The sequence below is a fragment of the Manis javanica genome, chromosome 1, assembly GCF_040802235.1.
Source record: "Manis javanica isolate MJ-LG chromosome 1, MJ_LKY, whole genome shotgun sequence".
Classification (NCBI taxonomy): domain Eukaryota; kingdom Metazoa; phylum Chordata; class Mammalia; order Pholidota; family Manidae; genus Manis; species Manis javanica.
Genome location: NC_133156.1, coordinates 218,709,359 through 218,732,139, shown reverse-complemented (window position 1 = coordinate 218,732,139; position 22,781 = coordinate 218,709,359). Strand labels below are relative to the sequence as shown.

Genomic DNA, 22,781 nt, shown 5'->3' with positions numbered 1-22,781 from the left:
AAGGATAGGCTATGTCTGACCTGTGAATTTCGGGGTCTTGTTCTGTTCATGCTGCTTTGATGTCTAGAGAAGCAGAAAAAATAAAATAAAATCAGGTCAATATGTTGGGTTAGAGACTAATGACAGCACATTTCCTCTTATGCACACAAATACTGAGAGAGTTGGCATCCATACTGCAGCAATATGTACCACCTCATTCAATCATTTCTGAATCATTTACTGAGTAAAGTTGATGCTTGAATAATGCAAACATTGGGGGCACTGATATCCCCTCCCTGTGCAGCCAAAAAATCTGTGTATAATTTGACTCCCCAAAAGCTTAACTGCTAATAGCCTGCTGTTGAGTGGAAGCCTTACTGATAGCATAAACAGTTGATTAACACATATTTTGTATGTTAAATGTATTATATACTGTATTCTTACAATAAAGTAAGCTAGAGGAAAGAAAATATTTTTTTGTATTGTAGCAAATCTCCAAAATATTTTTGGAGCCATAAAAGGAGAAATAACGTTTTGTCGTTCAATGGTCAACAGTATTTGCTTAATTCTAAGTTTTGTATGTAGTGCCGGGACAACAAAGATAAATATGACCTTACTCTAATAGGGAAAAGAGTTGTCTAAATGGATAAGTCACAATACCATGTGATACATGTAACAGAAACATGTATTAGGGAATAAAGAGTACAGCATACTACCCAGGAGAGAAGGGAGGAATTATTCCAGAAATTGTACCAGGGTTTGAAGACTCAGCAGACATTTTTGATTGGAGTAGCATTCCAGGTGTTAAAAAAAAAGACACAACATGGTGTTACTTGTTCAGGCCAAGTCACCAATCAGGGGTTTAATGCCCAAAGTAATTGCAGTTTCAACCTCCTGCAGAAACATAGTCAGTCAGGAATTTCCTGGTCAGCATCCGTAAGATAATCTGTCACGTGCACCCTCTCCATCCCCACAGGAGGGTGAGGTAGTCCACCGAATGAGATCCTTTTGTACTGGCATGATCTTGCTTCCTCACCCATATGGACAGCATTGCAGCCTGTATGCTGTGATCTTTAGAACACTAACTAGGCATAACCATGCCAAACTGCCTTATGTATTCATAAACGTAACACTTTTGCGTGTATATCCCATGATGTAGAAAAGGTATTGAAGTTGTCTCCAAACAAAGTGGCTTTGGGGCAATTTAGCAACACTCCCAGGTTATATTGACCAACTCTAATCCTTAGTAAGACTGAGTAAACCGTTTCTCAACCATAACACAAAGTAACATTGATTTCAGTCAACACAGGCAAGTGAAAATATCACTGAAAAGATTAGGAAGTCATGATCGTCAGGTGAGCTTTTGCAAAGAAGGAAGAGATGAAGCTGGGAAGGTAGGCAGAAGCCAGATTATGCCAAAGAGCAGAATTTTTATTTTATCCTGTATGCCTGAATTCCCCAACCAGTGGTTAGTTAACTTCTGCGTTTTTTGCAAAGGCGTCCTAGGTCATTTTAAAAGCAGAAATGACATTTATTACAACTTCAAATAAAAAATACTGAATTTCCTCCCTTAAGTGGGGACATCAGTCCCTGAGAGCAGACTGAGAGAACCTCTGCTGTGGTTTCCGGGGGATTCACGACTGTGCTCCTGAAGCTGAAGCTGAGTTCATTACACTGGTGGTTCTGACTTCCAGGCGGTTTTAAAGTGATTTTATGCTTAGTCAATCATTATTGAGTTTGTGTCCATGACAGACCATGGGTTCAAAATAAGGATCAAAAGGAAAACTGATGATAAAACACAGGTTAATGTATTTACAAATGATCTTCCTATATATTTACCTCAAATTCTCTCTACGTATCATGGATATCAGTAACCTCCCACTACAAAACACATGGGAATGCTGAGTAAAACACAACAAACGTCCTCTTAACTGCAAATTTACACTACTTCTAAAAGAGGAAAAAATGTCTCCCAACCAAAAATCAGGAGAAAAGTGAAAAAAGTAGAAAGTCATCTATTAAATTCAATGCCCTGGGTCATTTCCAGTGTCATCGGGGGCCCAGGGTTAACAACAAGGTCAGGACAAACAACAATGCCTGTGGAAAGTGGGTATTTAGAACTGAGACCCCTGGGAAAAAAAGCTAGGATTCTCAAATTAGTAGTAAAAAGGTGGCTAGAAAGACAGTCTGTCCAGCACACAAGAAAACTTGAGCTCTGGGTGGGAATAAAAAAGCCTTCGCTGAGTATTTTAACAAAGAGTCTATCCATGTAGTGGTGTGGAATTCTGATTTATACTTGTGTAGCCAGAAACCCTCAAACTGAAGATAAAAGTGGTCTTGAATGGTAGTATATCATGGAAAAGATAGTGATTCTGTAACATTTTTCTATGTTGATAGATGGCAACCGCCTTAGAGGGGGTGAGGATTTAATAATATGGGTAACTGTTGAACCACTGTGCTGTACATTTGAGACCTATATAAGATTGTGTATCAATGATACTTTAAAAAATAAAGTGGTGCTGGAGTGGTAACACCCTTAGGGAATATTTGCAATTGATTTATCTAGTAAGGGATTAACACCTGAAATATATAAAAAACTTGTAAGACTCAAGATTAAAAAAATAACCCAATTAAGAAATGGACAGTGAACCTAAATAGGCGTTTTTCCAAAGAAGAAATACAAATGGGCAACGGGACCATGAAAAGATGCTCCACACTAATCACTGGCAAAGTCCCAATCAAAACCACAATGAGGTACCACCTCACACCCATTAGAATGCCCATTATCCAAAAGACAAGGAGTGACAAGTGTTAGCAACAATGTGGAGAAAAACCTGCCTTCGCTGTTGGTAGGAATGTAAATTGGTGCAGCCCCTATGGAAAACAATATGGAGGGTCCTCAAAAACTAAAAACAGAAATACCATATGACCTAGTAACTCCACTTCTGGGAATTTATCAGGTGAAAACAAAACGTGATATGAAAAGAAACAATGAGTTACAAGAGATCCATTAATAGGTCATTGAGGTGACTTAGTATATATTTCCCAGGTATATTTATCTTCATCCACAGTTCCTGAAAACAATGCAAAACCTAAAGGGTGAAATGCATGTCTTGTCATGTTGATAAGAGAATTTTGGACCCACTAAAGGCTGGGTGCTGGAGGTTGAATCAGCCAGTGGGCAGTGATGTAGTCCTTCATGACTATGCATTGAGGCCCTCACAAAACCCTGTCAGAAGGGCATCTCTCTCTCTCCTGCATATTAATTCTCTGTAGGAGAGAGCTTCTACACTTGTGGGACTGGAAAGTTCCATGTGCCACTGAGCCAGGACCCAAGCTCCATGAGGATAGAAGCTCCTTTATTTGTGGTCTTGCTCTATGTGTCTCTTCATGTGCCTGTTAACTGTGTCCTTTTCACTGTCCTTTATTAAACTGGTAAACATTAAGTGTTCTCCTGAGTTCTGTGAACCGCTCTAACAAATTAATGGAACCTACGGAGAGGTCCTTGGGACCTGCAATCTGTAGCCAGTTGGTCAGAAGCACAGGGAGCAGCCTTGGGCTTGTGCCCAGCAACTGGACAGGGTTGGGGTGGGGGTGGGGGACTGTCTTGCAGGACAAAGCCCTTACCGAGCATGGGAATCTGGTGCTGGCTTTGGGGAGATGGTGTCAGAATTGAGCTCTGGGCCACCCTCCTGGTGTTCAAGAATTGCTTGGTGTGGTGTGTGGGAAGGCCCCCTCTGTCCCCCAGCACACAAACCCTGGAATAGGGGCCTGGGACCCCAAAGGAGATGGACAATTGCTGTGTATAAACAAAAACACATTTGGTGTCAGAGTAGTGGGATTTGCCAGGATGGCCTGGATGTCACAGAAATACGTGGTTTTTCAAGAGAAAGAACGAAAGAGCAGGCGGTGGGGAGCAGTTGTTGCCTGGCTGGTACCCAGTCACCCAGGGTATGAAACAGCTGCGCTGTAATCAGTTACCAAAGGCCAAAGTTACCAGTGGAATTTAGAAATAGCAGCGGACCACACTCCTGAGGAGGTAGCTCAGTGGGTAAGTGAGGAAATGCAAACTAGTGCGCAGGCTAAGCATACGGTTCCCTGGGTATTGCTGCCTGTGGCGGCCAAGGTGACAGAGAAAGTGCTGGGTCAGGCCTTGATGCCAAACCATGCTGGGATTTGGGCCAATCTGAGCTTCAGACGTTAACCTCAGAGCCACCTAGAAAAGGGAAAATTTTGTCAGAGCAACAAGTGGTAATCTGGTCTCCAGGAAGATCATTAATGTAGGGAGAGGTGAAAACCAGGAAATGGCTGAAACCAGGGAAAGAGTGTAAAGTAAACTGACTCATTATGTGGCTCGGCATCACCAGCTTCCTGAGGAACCTTTACTAAAGTGGATGGGAGAGTCACCAGTCTGGAGCTGTGTCTTGGGTTTTGAATGCTTCACATGGAAGAGCATGTTTGGGCTGACGCAAGACCCGCAGCTCACTGCAGAACAACCATAGATGGCTGTAGGTGGTCCAGACACACGGGAGCTTATTCCCGAGGGAACAGCCAGCCGGTGGACCAGATAAAAGCCACTGTGAGGTCTGTTTACACCAGGGACGGGGGACTGCCCAGCTCCCCGTGAATGCCAAGTGGAACACCCCAGATGAAGCCACTGACGTGCTTCGCATACAAGCCATGTGGGATTGGCTGTATGATGACTGAGAGACTCACTGTCTGAATATTCCTGTTACACAGGATGTGGTGAATTCCATGATTAAGGGCCCCTGTCACATGGGTACCCCCATGTAACTTCACTGCTACAAAATTGAACAGTAGTTCAGGAAGACTTACCAGATTTGCTACACACACACACTCTCACGCTCACACATTAGAATTGGGTCTAGGAACCAGAAAAGAGTTTTACTACTTTGGGAAAAAAAGCTATAATACAATTGGAATTTTGAAGAATGTGGAGGAACTAGAAAAGGAACTCACACTTTACTCACAGGAGTGTAACTTGGCATAATTATTTTAGAAAACTGTTTGGCATCATCTACTAAACTTCAACATATTTACCATGTAGCCAAGCAATTCCCCTCCTGTTGGAAATAGGCTTCCACATCAACAGTGTGTTACTTAAAATTAACATGCTGAAACCTTACATTGACATATAGGTAGAAACTTTGAAATGTAAAAAATGAATTGACTCTTTGAAATGTAAAATGCAAGAATTTCAACCACTTGGTCATAAAAGCAAACTTTTGCCTATTTTCTGTGCCACCACAGGTAGTTAAATTTCATTCTGTATTTCAATATACATCGGGCCCCAAACAAACACACGACATAATGTAACTTTAGAATTTGTCCACTACGTGCATGAACCTCAAAATCAGGCTCATGCAAAGAAACCACACAGAAAAGTTTCTATTATATGATATCGATTTTCACAAGGTTCAAGAAGAGACAAAACTAATCCATGACAAAATCAAAATACAGATAGTCTCTGAGTGGTAGATGAACTATTAAAGACCATGAGGGAACTTTCCAGAATGTAGCAGTGCTATAATTTTACTGGGATGTTTCTTAAAGGATGTATAAATGGATCAAAACACGTCAAATTGTACACTTAAGATATGTGCCTTTTACAATTACTGAAATGGAAAATACTTGTTGACAAAAAATTTTTTCACTTAAACATAGAAAAACAAATGTTACTAATTGCTTTCTGTAGCAGAGTGACATTGAGTATTTACACTACACTTTGGTTTTATTTCCATCCTTCTTGGAGAGGAACTAATGTTTCCCTCACCGAGAAGGTAGCCAGGCCCTTGTTCCCAAGGTCGTGGTTCTCCTGATCCACAGCAGGGAGTTAGCTTTTTGGTGCTGAAAAAATTGGCAGGGACTTCAGAAACAGCCCTCACTTAAGGCTAGACCTGTGGAGGATATTAAGCTGACTTGTGCCAGAAGCCCAGCGTTTAGTGCCCCCAAGGTGGGGAGGCGAGGGGAGGAAAGCTGGCTCCCTGAAAGGGGAAAGCAGCACTGACGCTGCGGGTCCACTGGGCAGTAGGCCCTGAGCCTGAGGGGACTCAGCCCTCCCTCCTGGGGCCAAGAGCTCAGATGTAATAGACCCGGGGCCTTAGCAGAGGGCCCAAGCAGAGGCCAAGCTTGGCACACAGGACTTGAGCCGTGGTTCTTGCCTTCAGGTGGCAAAGAAGAAAAGCAACAGCTGTCCCCATGGCGGAAGGACCCGGCCCGCTGCTGTTGGGGATGACATCTGCACAAACTCCAGGGTTCTTACACAACCCAAAGGTTGCAGAGAAGAAGCTGATACTGGACTGTTTTGCCAACCTAGGTGACGGGAGGCTAAAGCTGGATTTTATTTGATGTAGGCAAAGAAATATATTCGCCCTTTCTTATACTCAGGTGTTGTGGAACAATTCATAACTGTTTTAAGTAAAGTCAGATATCACACATCACTTGTTAAATGGTAAAAACTGGACATCTAACCCCTTTCAGAGGTGTTAAATGAACTCTGCAATTTTTAAAAACATGCTACTTTAAAATGAAATATTATTTTCCTAAAATCACTCATTTTATGGAAAGAGACAAAATGGTATATAAATTCCGAAGGGGGTTGCCAAATTTTGAGAATGAGAGAAGTTTGAGAGTCCAAAAAGTTTGGGAAATACTTAGAGATTTTGTTTGTTTGTTTAGTAACTTTTACAAAGTGACCCAGTCAGCTTTTGAAAGTTTTGTGTGTGTTGTGTTTTGGTTTTGTAGAGCCAGGGTCTGTGCTCCAGGCTGGACGAAGATTGTAGGAGACCAGTAAGGGGACTGTACATAGACTTAGTCCTAGTTAAGATGGGGACACTGAGCCTGGACTGTGCTCTTGGAGAGATGTTTCTAGGAAAAAAATCGAAAGGACTTTTGTGGCTAAATGTATGGATACCCATATCTATCTCTGGCACCTAGATACTAGGCCAGCACTGCTCAGCAGAATTTTCTATGATGATGGAAATATTCTTTATTTGCCCTGCCCAATATGATGCCCCATAACCACAGGGGAGCACTTGAAATGTAGACAGTGCAGTTAAGGAACTATCCTAAAAAGAAGGGTTTTTAATTTTATTTAATTTGGATTGATTTACATTTGAATGGCCACAGAAGGCCAGGGCCCACCAGTTTGGACAGCACCAGTGTAGACCAGCAATTTGAACTCGATGACTATCTCCACATAAACTTTACAAGCACCTCAGATACGGTAGTTCATCCTCTGCCTCCTACCACACTCACAACATCTGTATAATGCTTCTTACGTTGTTTAAAATGCCATCATCTTGTCAGTCATTCAGGGTTAAAATCGAGAAGTCATTTGTTCGTTTCAGAAACACGTATAGAACACTGACTACTTGCCAGGCAATGTACTAGACAACAGGAGAGGCAAAGACGAATATAGTCCTGGTCAGGAAAGGATGAAAATGTTCATAATTGAAATGTTAAATTTGAGGTCCAATCAGGGAAATAAGACACAGACCCTTCCCCCTCCTTCTGCCACTTCCCGCAGGCAGACTTGCCCTGCAGCTCCCCTGTCCTTTCACTACTCTGAGGGCAGAAATGTTTCTCCCTCCATTTTCCTCTGTCCCCACAGGGCCTAGAGGAGAGACTTGTACATGGTGGGAGTGGTGGTGTTGGTGGGTGATAAATGTTTGTGGAGTGAATCCACTTCCTCTTTTCCACCTTACTTTCTGATTCTTCTGTTTCCTTTTCCCTCCTTCCCACTAAGTGGTGAACACAGCCTCCTACTGACCTGGTGACTCCAAAAACTCCACATGCACTTACTGGAGTTCCTTTAAGGCCTCACACAGTGTGGTCCTGGCCCAACAGCAGTAGGGTAAACTGGGAGCTTGTTAGGAAGGCAGAATCTCCATTCCTGCCCCATACCTACTGAACCAGAATCTGCTTTTTAAGCAGGCACCTCATATTGCATGCTCAACATTGAGAAGCACTGCTATAGGAACATGTTTACTCGCCTTTAAGTTCTTTGAAGTCTTTCACTCGCATACGGAATAACATTAACACAAAGTAGTCAGCCTGCCACTCAAAGCCTCCACATCATCATCTCTCAATGTTGCAACCTTCCCCCTCACGGAGCTCCTACACCTCTACACTCCATCCAGACAGACGTCTTCACCTCTCCTCAGACACATCCAACACTCTTCTGCTTCCCATGCTCTTTCCAAGTCTATTCCTTCTGTCAGGAAGGTTTCTTCTACCCTCCACCATCCACCATATCCACCTACAAAATCCTACTCTTCCTCTGAAGCACAGCTCAAGCCTGAGCTTCCCCAGAAGGCATTTTATAGAGCCCCCTTGTTCAAAATACTCTTTTACCCCTCATCTTTACCAATACTTCCACCTCTATCACCTCCCACCATCTCCTGTCCTGTACTGTGTATTCATCTGTCTGTCTCCCTCACATCACCTTGAGCTCTAGGTGTGCGTATTCTTCCTCAGTGTCTAGTACCCTGTCCTGTACAGTGAGCGCTCAAGCTTTGTTGAAATGAAGGGAACGATTGAGAGTGACTTACTGAAAGACCTCTGTAGACATGATCTCAGTTCCCCTCTAACCCCATCCAGTTCCTTCCATGGCGGAAGGCACGGAGTTTCCATGGCTTCAGGGGCCTGGGCCCGGGCAGGGAGCAGTGGGTTTCAAGGGAGGGCTGCCTCACATACCTTTGAGTCTGTCTTGGCTGCCGCCTGCTTTCTGCTCTCTCTCCTGGAGAACAGCACCCAAAAACCCCAAACAAGAAAACCAAATAAAAGTAGAAGACTGAAATCCGATGGCAGTGGGATTGCGAGCTCCCAAGTCGGCGCCATTGCTCCAGCCCACACTGCTCTCAGCCACACAGTCCCCTCCCTTAAGGCTGTGGCTGCGGATGACATCACAAAGGGCATTTTAAGGTAAACCTGACAGGGACCAGCCAGTGTGTGCGCTGCTTGATTCTCTTCCTGGAGCCGTGTGCATCTGCCGCCCCTCCCTGCAGCCCTGCACGGGCTCTGCTCTGACAGCCAACGCTCAGGGAAGAGGGCCTTTATGGATCTTCTAGAATCAGGCTGGATAACCTGTCATAAAGGAGAGAGCTTAGAGGAATGGTTTCAAGATCAAGGCCTTTCATGTGGCCTATGCTGCCCTATAAGCATGTCCTCCAGAGCCAGTCATGCGCTAGAGGTCCGGGGATGTTGTCACATGTCCAAATCACACATTAGAGTACAGGGCCAAGTACACTGTAGAAAGCTAGGATATTTTAATTAGGAACTCTCAGAAAATAGGACATGGTTTCTTAACTCAAGGCTCTACACATTTCCTAGTTGATGTTGTAAAGAGACAGAGATGTCACATAGGGAAATTAAATGACCTTAGGGGATTACTCTACTCCAGAATCCATGGTCTTGTTTTCCAAGTCTAGAACATTCATTTTGTCTTTATATCCAGAGTTGACTGGATACTCTGGGGTGAATTCACTGTGCACAGAATTTACAAGGAATCCATCTAAGCGCTACCAAAGATAAACTAAGTGGTCATGGTATTTTTTTTCCACCTTATATGAAGTTAATTGGAAAATCAATTCAATTAAATAATTATTGAATAGTAGGTACTGTCTTAGAAGAAGATAGACATGGCCTGTTACCTTGGAGAATTTTTAGTCTATTGGGACAGCCAAAGTAATATTCTTGAGAAGCCCATCAAGGAAGTGGTTAAATAAATATAGTCTGTCCATAGTTTGAAATTATTTGCAGTCAGTATAAAGATTATAAGGAGTGAGACCTGTCATGCTGAGCACACAGTATGTCACAGGCTTGGATTTCTAAGAGAAGCATAGGGCCCGAGTACAGTTTTAGTTCTTAAAATATAGGTGTACTTTTTGATAAAAATGTTTTTCTCTGTATATGAAATGTTATGTCTTTTTTACTCACCACTATGTTTGAAAGTCATCCATGCTGTTTTGTGTAGCTGAGATTCATTTTTATCATTTCATTGTCTTATATAACCATTATTATTATTCCAATGCATTATATAACTTACTTATCCAGTATGATACGAAGGATGTTTCGTGTGTCTTCCATGCTTCGCTATCTATAAGCAGTGCTGTTAAAAACACCATTGTCCATTTATCTTGGTAGACATTTTTTTCTGTTTCCATGAGGTGATGGTTCTCTAGCATTAACATGTCTCAAAATTATCTGAAGGGCTTGTAAAAAAACAGATTGCTTGACCCCACCCCTAGACTTGCTAGTTGCATGAGTCTGGAATGGAGCCTAGGGATCTGGCATTTCTCAGAAGCTTCCAGGTGGTGCTGGTGGTCTTGTTCCAGGGACCCCAGTTGAAGGATCCCCGCTGCTTAGGTATCTACCTAGGATACGTTATAGAGTATGTGTAACTTAACCTCCAGTAGACAGTGCCAAACTAATTCCCCATGTGGTTATGTCAATGAAGACTTCCACCAGTGGTGACTGGCGTTTCTCTTGCTACATGTGTCTTTTCATGCCAGCATGTGTTACTGTCAGGCTGTTTAATTTTGGCCACTGCAGTGTATTTGGTGATATTTCATTGTGATTATAAGTGAAATGTCTCTGATTTCTGATGATGACTAACTTTCATCAGTTAATGGTTTTTTTTTTTTAATGTATTGCTGCATTCCAGTTGGTAATGTTTTGTTCAGGATTTGTTTTCTCTTTTCATGTTGATGGCAGCCTGTAATTTTCCTCTCTTGTTCTCTTCTGGTCAGGTTTTTGGGACCAACGTTATGCCAGACTCATGAGTTGGGAAATGTTTTCTGTTTTTTCAGTGCTCTCAAAGAGTTGGTTTAAATCTGGAACTATGTGATTCTTCCACAGTTGGTACAAGTTGTAAGCAAACCATAATCCCGGAATTTTCCATGAGCTAAAATTTTAACTGCAGATTCAATTTATTTCAGGGTTATTGCGATATTGTAAGTTATAAGAAATACCTATTTGGTCATTTTGATGACTGAATACGTACTTCCCAGTTGTATGTGGTCTTTTTTATCCACAGTTCCTGAAGACACTTCAGAGCCTTAAATGTGAAATGGGTGTCTTGTCATGTTGTTGAGAGACCTTTGGACCCAACCCAGGGCAGGGGGATGTGGCACCAGCCAACTGACAGTGACTTGGTCAGTCCTGACTGCATAGGGGCCCTCATAAAGACCTTTGAGAAGGGCATCTCTCTCTTCTTGCATCGTGCTTCTCTGTCAGAGTTTCCACCTTTGGGTAACTTGAATGCTTCTACTTCTCCTGAGCCAGGCCTTACGCTCCGCAAGGATGGAAGCTCCTTTAGTTGGGACCTTGCCCTCAGTCTCTCTTCATTTGGGTGTTGTGTCCCTTACTGTATTGGAATTGGGTCTGGGAAGCTGAAACAAGTGGTATTGCTGTGGATAAAATCACAGATTTCGACAGATACTGTATTAAATCTGTAGATTTTTCTTAGGGGGATGGTTTTCAGTCTTTCACCCATGAGTATGATGTTAGCTATGGGTTTTTGATACATGCCCTTGTTTTGTTTTTTTAAATCCTAAAAATTTTCTAAATGGAGTTAATTACAAAGCATTTAATAAGGTATTTCAAATTTTTGCCAGTTTATGCAAAGTAATTTTTAAATTGAGAAAAGAAGAAATATATTTCATGGTTAATATTTTTTGTATTTATGGCTTAAATGGTCAAGAATATATAGAAAGCACTTATGGGAAAGGAGAAAAAGGAGACAGAGCAACCTTCAGAGCTCACCAAATATAGGATTTTACTCTGAACATTTTTAAGCTGACAATTACCTACTTCTAAGGCTTCATTTTTTTTTTTTTTTTAGATAATTATTTTTTATTGAAGGGTAGTTGACACACAGTATTACATTAGTTTCAGGTGTACAACACAGTGATTGAACATTTATATACATGATAATTCTAGGTACCAGCTATCACCATACCAAGTTGTTATAATATTTTGACTATATTCCTTATGCTATACATTACATTCCGGTTACTTATGTATTTTACAATTGAAAGTGTGTACTTTTTTTTTTTTTTTTGGTGAGGGCATCTCTCCTTTTTATTGATCAAATGGTTGTTAACAACAATAAAATTCTGTATAGGGGACTCAATGCTCAATGTATAATCATTAATCCACCCCAAGCCTAATTTTCGTCAGTCTCCAATCTTCTGAAGCATAATGAACAAGTTCTTACATGGAGAACAAATTCTTACATAGTGAGTAAGTTACATGGTGAACAGTACAAGGGCAGTCATCACAGAAACTTTCGGTTTTGATCATGCATTATGAACTATAAACAGTTCAAATATGAATATTCGTTTGATTTTTATACTTGATTTATATGTAGATACCACATTTCTCTCTTTATTATTATTATTTTTAATAAAATGCTGAAGTGGTAGGTAGATACAAGATAAAGGTAGAAAACATAGTTTAGTGTTGTAAGAGAGCAAATGTAGATGGTCAGGTGTGTGCCTGTAGACTATGTGTTAATCCACGCTAGACAAGGGCAATAAAACATCCACGTATGCAGAAGATTTCTCTCAGAACAGGGGTGGGGGGGACGTTCTAAGCCTCACTTCTGTTGATCCCCAATTTCTCACCTGATGGCCCCCCTGCGACTGTGCCTGTCTTAGGTTGTTCCTCCCTTGAGGAATCTTACCCATCTCTGGCTAACCAGTCATCTTCCGGGGCCATACAGGGAAATATAAAGTTGGTAAGTAAGAGAGAAGCCTTATTGTTTGAAAAGGTTAGCTTTTTACTTCTTTGCAGATTTATGCCCTGTGGCTTCTATGCCCAGCACTTGTCTCGAGGTATCTTTACCGCCTGGAGGAATTATGATACTCGGTAAATTCGATATGAGGCACGAATTCTATTTAAGGGTTGTAATTAGGAAGGAAGAAGAAAAGCTATAGAGGTAGCATATGGAAGAAAACATGGGAGGATTGATTATTTCTTTGACATATCTTCTTGTAGAGTACCTTAAGCATGTATAGGTTTTAAACTACTAACTAACTTGTGCTCACATATTAACATAATAGGAATACGGTGACATAAACAAAGCAAATCTATAATTACCACCCATCTCCAGTGAAGCCAAGAAAACCATTTAGGTACCCTAGGCATTTGTGAAAATTTGTCTATGATATGATGGATATTGTCCAACTGTACTTGAACAGTCTGAGAGAAATCAGACAAATTAAAACAACCCATTCCTGGGGACTATTCACATCCCATATGTTCTTTTAACAGTAAATATCCTGTAGTTGTAAGATTTTGGAGCACTACAATTTGCACTTCTCCTAATTCTTGGTTGAGTTCCTACAGTATAGATCCATTCAAATTTGTTGTTTTACTGTATGCACAGGCCAGCTTAGATATCTCCTTCATTCCCATGGCAAGTCCAGGAACCAGTGGGATGAGTGCATCTACACCTGTAGCAGTGCGTGGATCTTTGTTGGGGTTTTTTTGATGATCATCTTCTGGCATGAATCTTCCAGAGAGTGCTGATGTTGGAAGTTCTTTTTCATATCGTATCTTAGTTCATTTTTGGGGTAGCCAAATTAGGCTTTGATCCTCTGTATAAGCACAAACAAACCCTTTGCCTACACTTTTATATGCCCTTTATACCATTGTGTAGAACTCATTGGAGGTCACCACACAGGAACTGCTTGGCTTCATTTTTTATTAATGGTTTATGGAAAAGAAAGTTTTCCCAGATTGAGCCTTTTCAAAAAGTTCATGTATTTCAACAAAGAAATTAAATAGATATTTATAAATATCAGTCGATTTCCTTTTCCGAGGCCTATGCCTCAGGTAAGGAGGTAAGGTTGATGCATAAATGGCTCTGTCAAAATTGTTCAGAAAAGTGGAAACTTGTTTTTTTCTTTTAAAAATAGAAGTGCTCCTAGAGTCAGAATGCACATTTTTCCTACATTTGGTAAACTATCTTACTACTTTTCTTCTTTATAGGTATTTTAATGACATTCAGTTAGTTTTTATGCAAAAATTTTTCACAGACCAAGTCTTAGTTATGTCTTTGCTCAGAGGCAGATGATTTATCTCTTATACTTGTTTCAGATGTTTTAGCTTTCTAAATATTTTTGGGAAAAAACCAAGAGTCCTATTGGAAAAGTTTTCCCAGTAATTGCCTCCACACTGCCCCATCTTGTAATGGAATCTTTTGTGCCATGTTTAGCTAATGCTTTAAATTAGTCTTTTAAGTCATAGGGATGAGAAAGAACAATGGGTCTGTGTGTTTTCTAAAGTATTTTTGTTTTAAATAATTGAAATAATTATGCCTTCTCTCCATCCTCTCTGGAGTTTAAAAAGTAATGTAATGATTTGTTGTCTGTTAATATAGTTGATATTTGTATACAGTGTACTGTGGCCTCACTACTCAATGGAGAGCAGGTGTTTCCTCTTTGTAAATGCTTTGCCTATATATACATATGTATTAATGAGACTGTATATAAATGAGACTGTTCTGAAACAAGGGCAGGGTGTGTGTGTATGTGTGGTCTAATTCAGTCTGAGTCCAAAGGCCTGAGAACTAGAAGAGCTGGTGGTGGAAATCCTAGTCCTAGAGCCGAGAAGGTAAAATGTCTCTCACCCAGCTCAGTGAGGTAGGAAAAAGGGTGAATTCTTTTTCCTCTCCTTTTTTTCTATTCAGGCCCTCAACAGATTGGATGATGCCCAACCACACTGGAGAGGACAATCTATTTTACTGAGGCTACCAATTCAAATGCTAATCTCACCCAGAAACACCCTCACAGATATACCCAAAAGTAATGTTAAATCTGGGTACTCCCTGGCCAGTCAGGTTGACACACAAAATTAGCCCTCACAGTGTGTCTCTTCTTACTAAAAGGAATTGAAATCTATTATGAGCTGTTATATTTTAGTTAGTGTCTGGGATAAAGAGAGCAGATAGATGGGGAAGAACCTGGTGGTGTTAGAAGCCACCCATTTCTCACTTGCATCTGGAACAGCTTTGAGTCTGTTATCAATATGTTTCTCATTTCATTACTTCCCTTTGTAATTCTCCATAATTATATGCTTGATAATTTTATGAAACTAAATGAAAAGTTTTGTGTTGATATTTTTTCTACAGTGACACAAAATTGACCTTCTTTTATGGATGGGTAGATGAACAGGGACACATTCAAAGGGATCATAATTTTGGGAAACTTTCCAGGGCTAAGACTTCCCACTTTATTTGTCTTCTGTCATGAATTCTGCTCCATCATTGTCCATTGTCTTTAGTAGTTTTTAACTTTTTAAAGGAGGTCATTAAATGGATTGTGTAGATAAGAGGGCAGCAGCTTGTTGTGGATAATGGGCTTCACCGTTATTCGCAGCCGGAATATGGGCTTGGCAGTTTCTGAAACCAGATTTCCTTGCTTCATCCAGTGCTCATGACTTTATTTATGCCATTTCACAGGAGATTGATTTTCAAAGCTAAAGGCCTGTTATTCATTTACATGGGGAGATGGACCTTTCCAGTCTGATTCATATTCACTGTTTAGAGTATCTTTTTGTGTTGATAATCTAAGTACTGAACATCTAAGTACTGGGCAATGTCTTGCCAATAGTAGGAAAGTTCAGTGCTGTATTAAATGATAACATAATGACTTACACAGATACAACAATAAACTGTGTTAAGGATTTTATTTCATTCATAATCAGTTAGGGACTCAAGTTAAAAAATAAAAGACCCACAGATTTGTATGGAGTCAAGGAATGTTGAAATGGCAGATGAAGACAAAAGTGGTTTGTCGGGGACAGGAGCTGGGGAGCAGTGAGGGAAATCCATTGAACCCCTCTACCTGACAGGATGAAATCTGCATGTCTTTCAGTTGTCTATAACTTACAGAGTTGTAAATTTTCACATAGAATTGGAATCTGATAAGGTGGAAGGATGTGCTATAAACACAGCCTTGTTTTCCATATTTTTTCCTCACCTTGTTCCTGAGAATTGTAAGTGGGAGTTAGAAGGTATTTGAGGGCCTTTCTTTTGGACCCTCTTGGAGCCTGATGAACCTTTACAGTTGTACCATAGCTTTATCATTGAATGTGGACATTTTAAAGTAGATTGGGTTATACACAGATCTGGGTTTGGATTATAGAAGTTAATAACTTTCTCTTTGGCTCTGGCTCTTTTTATGGAAAACTATTGGTGACTTGGTATTATGGTCTAAAGTGCTAGTTATAAGTGTAATCTTGTTTTGTATGCTTTTCTTTTATAAACACATTAAAATTACATAAAAAACATGTGGGGTAGGAGATATTTTTGGAGCCATTGTTGGAAAATACAGTCTGTCATACTGTATTTTTTATTCAGAATGAATTTGGACTTTCTCCCTTTTAAGTGTAATCCCAAACAGTTAAAAATAATTTTTTTGCTAAAAATAAATTAGGATAATGCATTTATACTATTGCTTCATAGAAATAATGACAGAATGATCTTTTGTAAGTTTCTCTATGCATTAAAATGATTTCATTGGCAAGATTTTTGTCTTACTCTTTTTAGCAAGCACATTTTCTGCAGTAAATGAAGTACCACAGGAAAATCTTTTAGAGTCTTAGAGATGAGACCTCAAAGTCATGTAGTCTAACCTACGTGTGTATGCAAGAGTCCTGTCTGTACACCCTCTGGAATGACCATTCATTCTCTCTTGGAATATTTCTGTAACAGGAAATGTGTGTTTATGTTGAATAGAGCTGTCCAAAAATGAAATGAATGAAATCAATACCATCTTGCATGTGTTCAGAGCAGTTTTTGTTTCTTAAAATTCTTGCTCTTTCCAATAACCTGATTGTTAGCTAAGTAACTGGGTTTATGAAAATTACTTGGAGTTCTTTCAACAAAAAAGGAATTTAGAGATCATTTTCTAAACTCTCACCTAGGACACAAAAGTCTCTTCTACTGCCTTCTGATTCCATTCCAGTCCTAGAACATAACATGTTCAACAAGCATAGATTACTGCATATAACTTTTGTCTGGACTGCTGCTCTTAAGAAAGGGGGTGCTCAGTGTTTGATTGCAACACCTTAAAATGCTAAGGATTTGAGAAAGCTGGGCTTAAGGTGAGTCTGAAAAGTAGAGACTTGGAGATGAAGAACATCATAGAATTGTTCTTACCTCAGACGAAATAAAATCCATTGGAATGGTAAATAAGAGCTGGGAGCATGATGGTAAAACTCATCTCTGTGATCATGAAGGAAGTCTCTCATCTTTGTGTTTTCCTACATGGTGGCATAATTGGAGGTAGTAAATGGTGGTATTTCTTCTGTGTTTCTAATGCTAGGAGAAGTCTTTGACCAATTTGGTAAAAGTCATGACAATAGTAGCTCTTAGTTAAATTTAAGAAATAACATATTATAAAATTTTATAAGATTAGTTCCTTACTGCTGAAACTTTTCTTCTTTTATACTAGAAATAGGACAAATATGAGAAATATGAGAATAGTGTCTTTTTATTTTATAGTTTTAATCTATTATTTGGAGTTCTTTATAGACATTATAACTTTGTCTCTGTGTAGTGTATTTGTTATTCTATCTTTGTGAGTGCTGTTCATAACATTGACTGGATATGTCTTGTTTGGTATTAAAAATGAATAATATGAGCTTGAGATCTCGGCTGTCCAAAAGATTATATATAACTTTCAGACACATTCTGATAGAGTGCTGGTTAGCAAGGGAGAGAATGCCATATGATGTGCTCCTGGACAAACTGTCTGGGGTTTTTATTTTGACACTTTCCACAATGAAAAAAGAAGGTTGTTTTGGGGATTCATAGAAACAAGTATGAGAAATTGCATGTAAAAGCTTAGAGATGAGGTTTGGGACTTAAAAGCTTTCTGTAGTATAATATACCGTAGTAAATTTCCTCTTTCTACCAGTTGGAAAGGTTATCCTGCTTTTGAACCCTCTGCAAAAACTATAAAAGTATATCGTATTTGGAAAGCATAGTGAAGCCGATCCAAATTAATAAACTGTAAATTGTGACTTCACACATATCCTCTGGGCCAAGACATGTAATTCATGAAGCTCATTTTGGGAGTTGATAGCTCTTTACACTTATAAGTAGAAGAAAACAGTTCTTGCTGTGGGTCCAATCCTAGAGGACTGCCATGACCCTCTCCATCATGAGGTCTTGTTCATCGGGACTTAGCTTCCCAGGGACTTGGTCAAGGTAAGGGTTACAATTACTGGAGTTGTTATGGACCCTTTTGAAAATCTGAAGAAAACTCCAGGCATTTTTCCCAGCAAAGTACCTGTGTACACACTCACTCACACATCTAATTTCAAAAGGGATCCTTGTTCATTGACCTTGAAGGCCATTTTTCTGAGGGCTTGATAGATGTCAGGTTAAATACCCACTCCCTCAAGTGACTCTTAGCCTTGGGAAAATAACATAATGGGGACCTATGGGATATCTGTATTTACATTAGCCCAGATGATCATGTTTTACTGTGTTAAGATCTAAACACCCTAACAGTAGACACATAACATTCCTAAATTTTTTTCTTCAGCTAATACTCATAAACTATTTTATCTTGGTCCTATTTATTCTTACATTTTGATGTGCTATTGCTCTTTTTAACCATATTCTTTAAAAAAAAATTTTTAAGAACAAAGAAGAGCATACTGTAAGGTAGTAAAACATAAATGCATGCTTTAATAGATAACTTTAAAGTTTAACTATCCATCAGATCAAAAATGGAACCTCACCAGCCTGCTGGGTTCCCAGTTACAACCTTGCCCTATTTGGTAGAAATAACCATTAACCTGACTTGTAAGATAGTTACTTCCTTCTATTCTTTGTAATTTTACCACCTATATACTTACTTCCAAAATATTTTAGTTATTGCCTATTTTAGAAAGTGGTACATATGGACTTTTTTTGTATATATTATTTGCTTTTGTCTCATTATGCTTATGTGTCATCCATGTTGCTGTTGATACTGTAGTTCATTGTATTTTCATTGCTGTACCATGTTCCACTGTGTGACTATACCTTGGTTTGTTTATTTGCTACCCTTTGATCAAGGTTTTTATGATACTGCTAAAGAGAGGTTTTGATTTTCTTATCTTTTGTCTTATCTTTTGCCTTGGACCAGTTTTCTCTTCATTAATAGTGAAGTCAAATATTAACTAGTAAATTTGTTACATGTAAATTATTTGCAGTTTGTGCCAGGCACTGTTGTAGGTGCTAGGGCTGTAGCACTTTAAATAAACATAGTTAATTTTATTGTTTATGTGTTGTTAACATAAATATATACATGTATCTGTTCAAAAAAAAGATCATAGTAAAGATATAAAACAGTTTGTGCCCTCAGTCCTATACCCAGTGTTAAAGTAATGATCTTATATACCAAAATAATAAATCTTAAAAAAAAATACCGACTTGCATTGAAATTTTCAAGGAGGAAACTCCAGAAACTTAAATTAGTAGAGTTAAAATTAGAAACAGTGCCTTCTATATCTTCATTCTTCCGGAATAACTTCTTTTTCTGGATTTATTATAGAAGCAAGAATCATAGGAAGTACTATGCTTTTGACTTACTGAAATCAGAATTTTAAATTGTTATTACACATCTCTATTGTTTTTTTCCTTAGGCCTTGTTGGAGACCATGTTTGGTGTAAAAGTGATTATAACAGGTGATGCATTTGTTCCTGGAGAAAGAAGTGTCATTATCATGAATCATCGGACAAGAATGGACTGGATGTTCCTGTGGAATTGTCTGATGAGATATAGTTACCTCAGATTGGAGAAAATTTGCCTCAAGGCGAGCCTCAAAAGTGTTCCTGGATTTGGTAGGTTAATCACAAATTAGGTTGTCCATTCATTTTGATGTACCCCACCAAAACTACAGAATAACTTACTAAACTCTACTTAACCATTAAAGCCAGTCCCCTTTTTAACTCACTAGCTTAAAGATCACAATTTTTTCTTTCTGGATCCCAACAGCTTGTTGTATCTTTTTGAAAGATATAAGATCTTTCTTTATGTTAGAAGATAGAATAAACTGTTCTCAAAGAAGTATCTATGGCTCCAGAAGGGCCAACACTTTGAAGGATGTGAATTATGTCATGCTTATGGTAATTTAGGCCAGAAACTCGTCGTGTTTTTAGGGTACTTGAAATGAACTGATTTATGTAATGAATAGTAATTGAGTACTCACTGGTTCCAAGTCTTATACTAGTTGCTGGTATTTTCTGAACTATCCTAATTCCTAGCTTTTCTTTTCTTTTTTTTTTAAAGTCCTTTTATTGTACCGTTATTGTATGCAATAATATTAAAATTCCTAGAAATGTTTACTTTCCATAGTTAGGAGTGCAACATGTTCAACTGTGTGGTGGATAAGTAGGGCTATTTCAGCATTGCATGTTAAAACTTAATTTCTACTCTTGCCCATTCCTTAATGTGAAATAGGGGCAAGGAACAGACTGTTCAGACCAGTTGCAGATTTTTGGGTTATGAAGCACTCACTGTGTTCCCTGATAGCCTTGTTTGTTATGCCAGCAGGTGTAACATTTCTTATTGGAATTCTCTGGCCTCCTAACCATGCCTCTGTCAGTGTATGGAAATGGTTTAGGAATTGCAAGGGCAATGGGCATGCATGGTCCTCAGCCTAGGCTAGTAAGGATGTTTTGTGGTTGAGCTCCTAAGTATGTTTCAGTTGTCTTCATTCTTACAGTTTTGTCTTACTCTTTGCCACTTTTCCAGTACTGTGGTCTTGGAACAGTCAGATTTCATATGTGCAAATGGCCCTAGAGCAGACATCCCCGTAGAACCAACATAAAGCTGCAAGGCATTTTAAGATCTGGCCCCAGAATTCATATAGCATCACATCCATAGTATATTACTGCTTATATCAGTCACTGTTCTCAAAGATGCTAGGGGAGACCACAGCCTTCAGCTCTTAGTGGGAGATACATCAAAGATTTTGTCAGTATTTTAAAAACTGCCACATCCCTAGAAAGACTAAGAAAGAAAAGAGAAGCAGGTATGAAGATGTTATGACTACTGTTTTTGACTCTACATAAAATATAGTATCAGGATATTAATAATAATGTGACATCTGACCGAATCTGTCAGTGAAAATGAAAAAATTAAAACAGTCTTGTGTCCAATAGATTGAATCCATAATGAGAAGCCTTCTTGCAAAAGTTTTTGCAGGACAATGGCAGCTGCCTGATTTTCCTCAGTCTTAAAAATAGTCATCAGCAATCAGAGGAAATGAAACCACTCATTCACTCATATCTCCAGCATGACTGAGAGACAATAACATAACCTTCTAAATGCCTTAGGTAGAGAAGTAAATCCCAAAGGACTTCCTTCTATCTTCCTGTTACTGGAATCATGTGGGTGCTAAGAGTGGGGAGAGAGGGCTTTTAGAGGAACATACTTTAAGACAACTTAGAATTACAAATAAAAGCATCTTAACAAAGAAAACATGTAATGCTAAATGCTAAAATACTGAACAAAGGACATAGTAGCATATAGCTCAAGATATAAGAAGAAATTAGAAAGATAGTGGGACCTGAAGTGGCAGCCTCAGAGCCCACTGCTTCTGAGGAAGAATCAGATACATAAAGAAGGGTTGGGTCCTCTTAGCAGTGTAGCAGTAAAGGAAAACAAAGAAATTAAAGAAATTACCAATCCTCCTGGAATCAGCAAGAAATAACATCCCCCTACCCAATAACCGCCCCCCCCCACACACAAAGAAGCCTCTTAAGTACAGCACAAAACTGAAAAAAAAAACCCCAAAAACCCATATTGTAACAACACTGTAAATGAAATATCAATTAGCATTTGGGGGATCTGAGGGAAAACCGCTTTGAGACATACTAAGAGCAGCAATGGACAAGAAAACAAGAAGACATGTAATGGGAGTCAGTAACTGAGTTCAAGAATAAAAATAGAACAAAAAGGAAAAGCCCTATCAGGAGCGAAGACTACATTATGAGGTGCTAAAGAGGAAGAAGAGTAAAACAAACATTAAATAAAAGAACATTACCTGAAACTAGGAAAACAGAGAATGAAAATGAGAAAACAGAAAAAAATTGTCAGAGAGAAAGTAGTTGAAATGGAAGATAGTCAGAGGTCCAACATATATATATAATTGGAGCCCCTAAATTAGACAATCAAAACAATGTGACTTAAATATTATAACAGTAGTATTTAAAAGTATAACCCAAGAAACCATTTTGGGCATAAAAAATAACTAGAGAGGCACTTTTAAGATGATAATTTAAGAAGCTCTGTAGACCACTCTCCATTAAAACTGGTGAAAGTTCCAAAATAACCGTTGTTTAAAGTCTCTGGAAATGGTCCCAAGGACGTACAGCAAATGAAGAAACATTTATTCAAGAAAATTTACCAAAATGTGTTAAGAACAGTGAGAATCTGTAATATTTGAAGTAAAAACACACCCCTTTCATTCTATGTCCCATTTCAGCCAACAGAAACTCCACTCCAGACTGGTACAACCACGGGGCTCCATCCCTCACTAGCTCCCAGCTGGATGGGCATCTTCCATAAATCCTCCCTACCTTCACTTGAATAACTTCATATTGATTATATAATGACCAGACTATATGGTTTCTAAAAAGCAAGTTAGAAGTCATTTGGCAAAATAAAATTATCTTGTCTGCATATGAAGAATGAATTTTGAATTTAAGAAAAGTGGTCTCATTACCACATAAAGCCAAAGTTCATAAATTCTGTCTACATTTAATATAG

The 22,781-nt window shown here is 39.1% G+C and overlaps 1 protein-coding gene across 2 annotated transcripts in view; it reads left to right on the top strand.

The window, feature by feature from the left end:
• The window catches only part of LCLAT1 (lysocardiolipin acyltransferase 1), a 259,254-nt gene that overhangs the window by 137,419 nt on the left and 99,054 nt on the right, over positions 1-22,781 (top strand). For both annotated transcript variants that reach the window (XM_073214747.1, XM_073214754.1), the window contains exon 3: positions 19,651-19,849. In XM_073214747.1, coding sequence (XP_073070848.1) covers positions 19,651-19,849 — 199 coding nt within the window. The remainder of the gene's footprint in view (positions 1-19,650; positions 19,850-22,781) is intronic.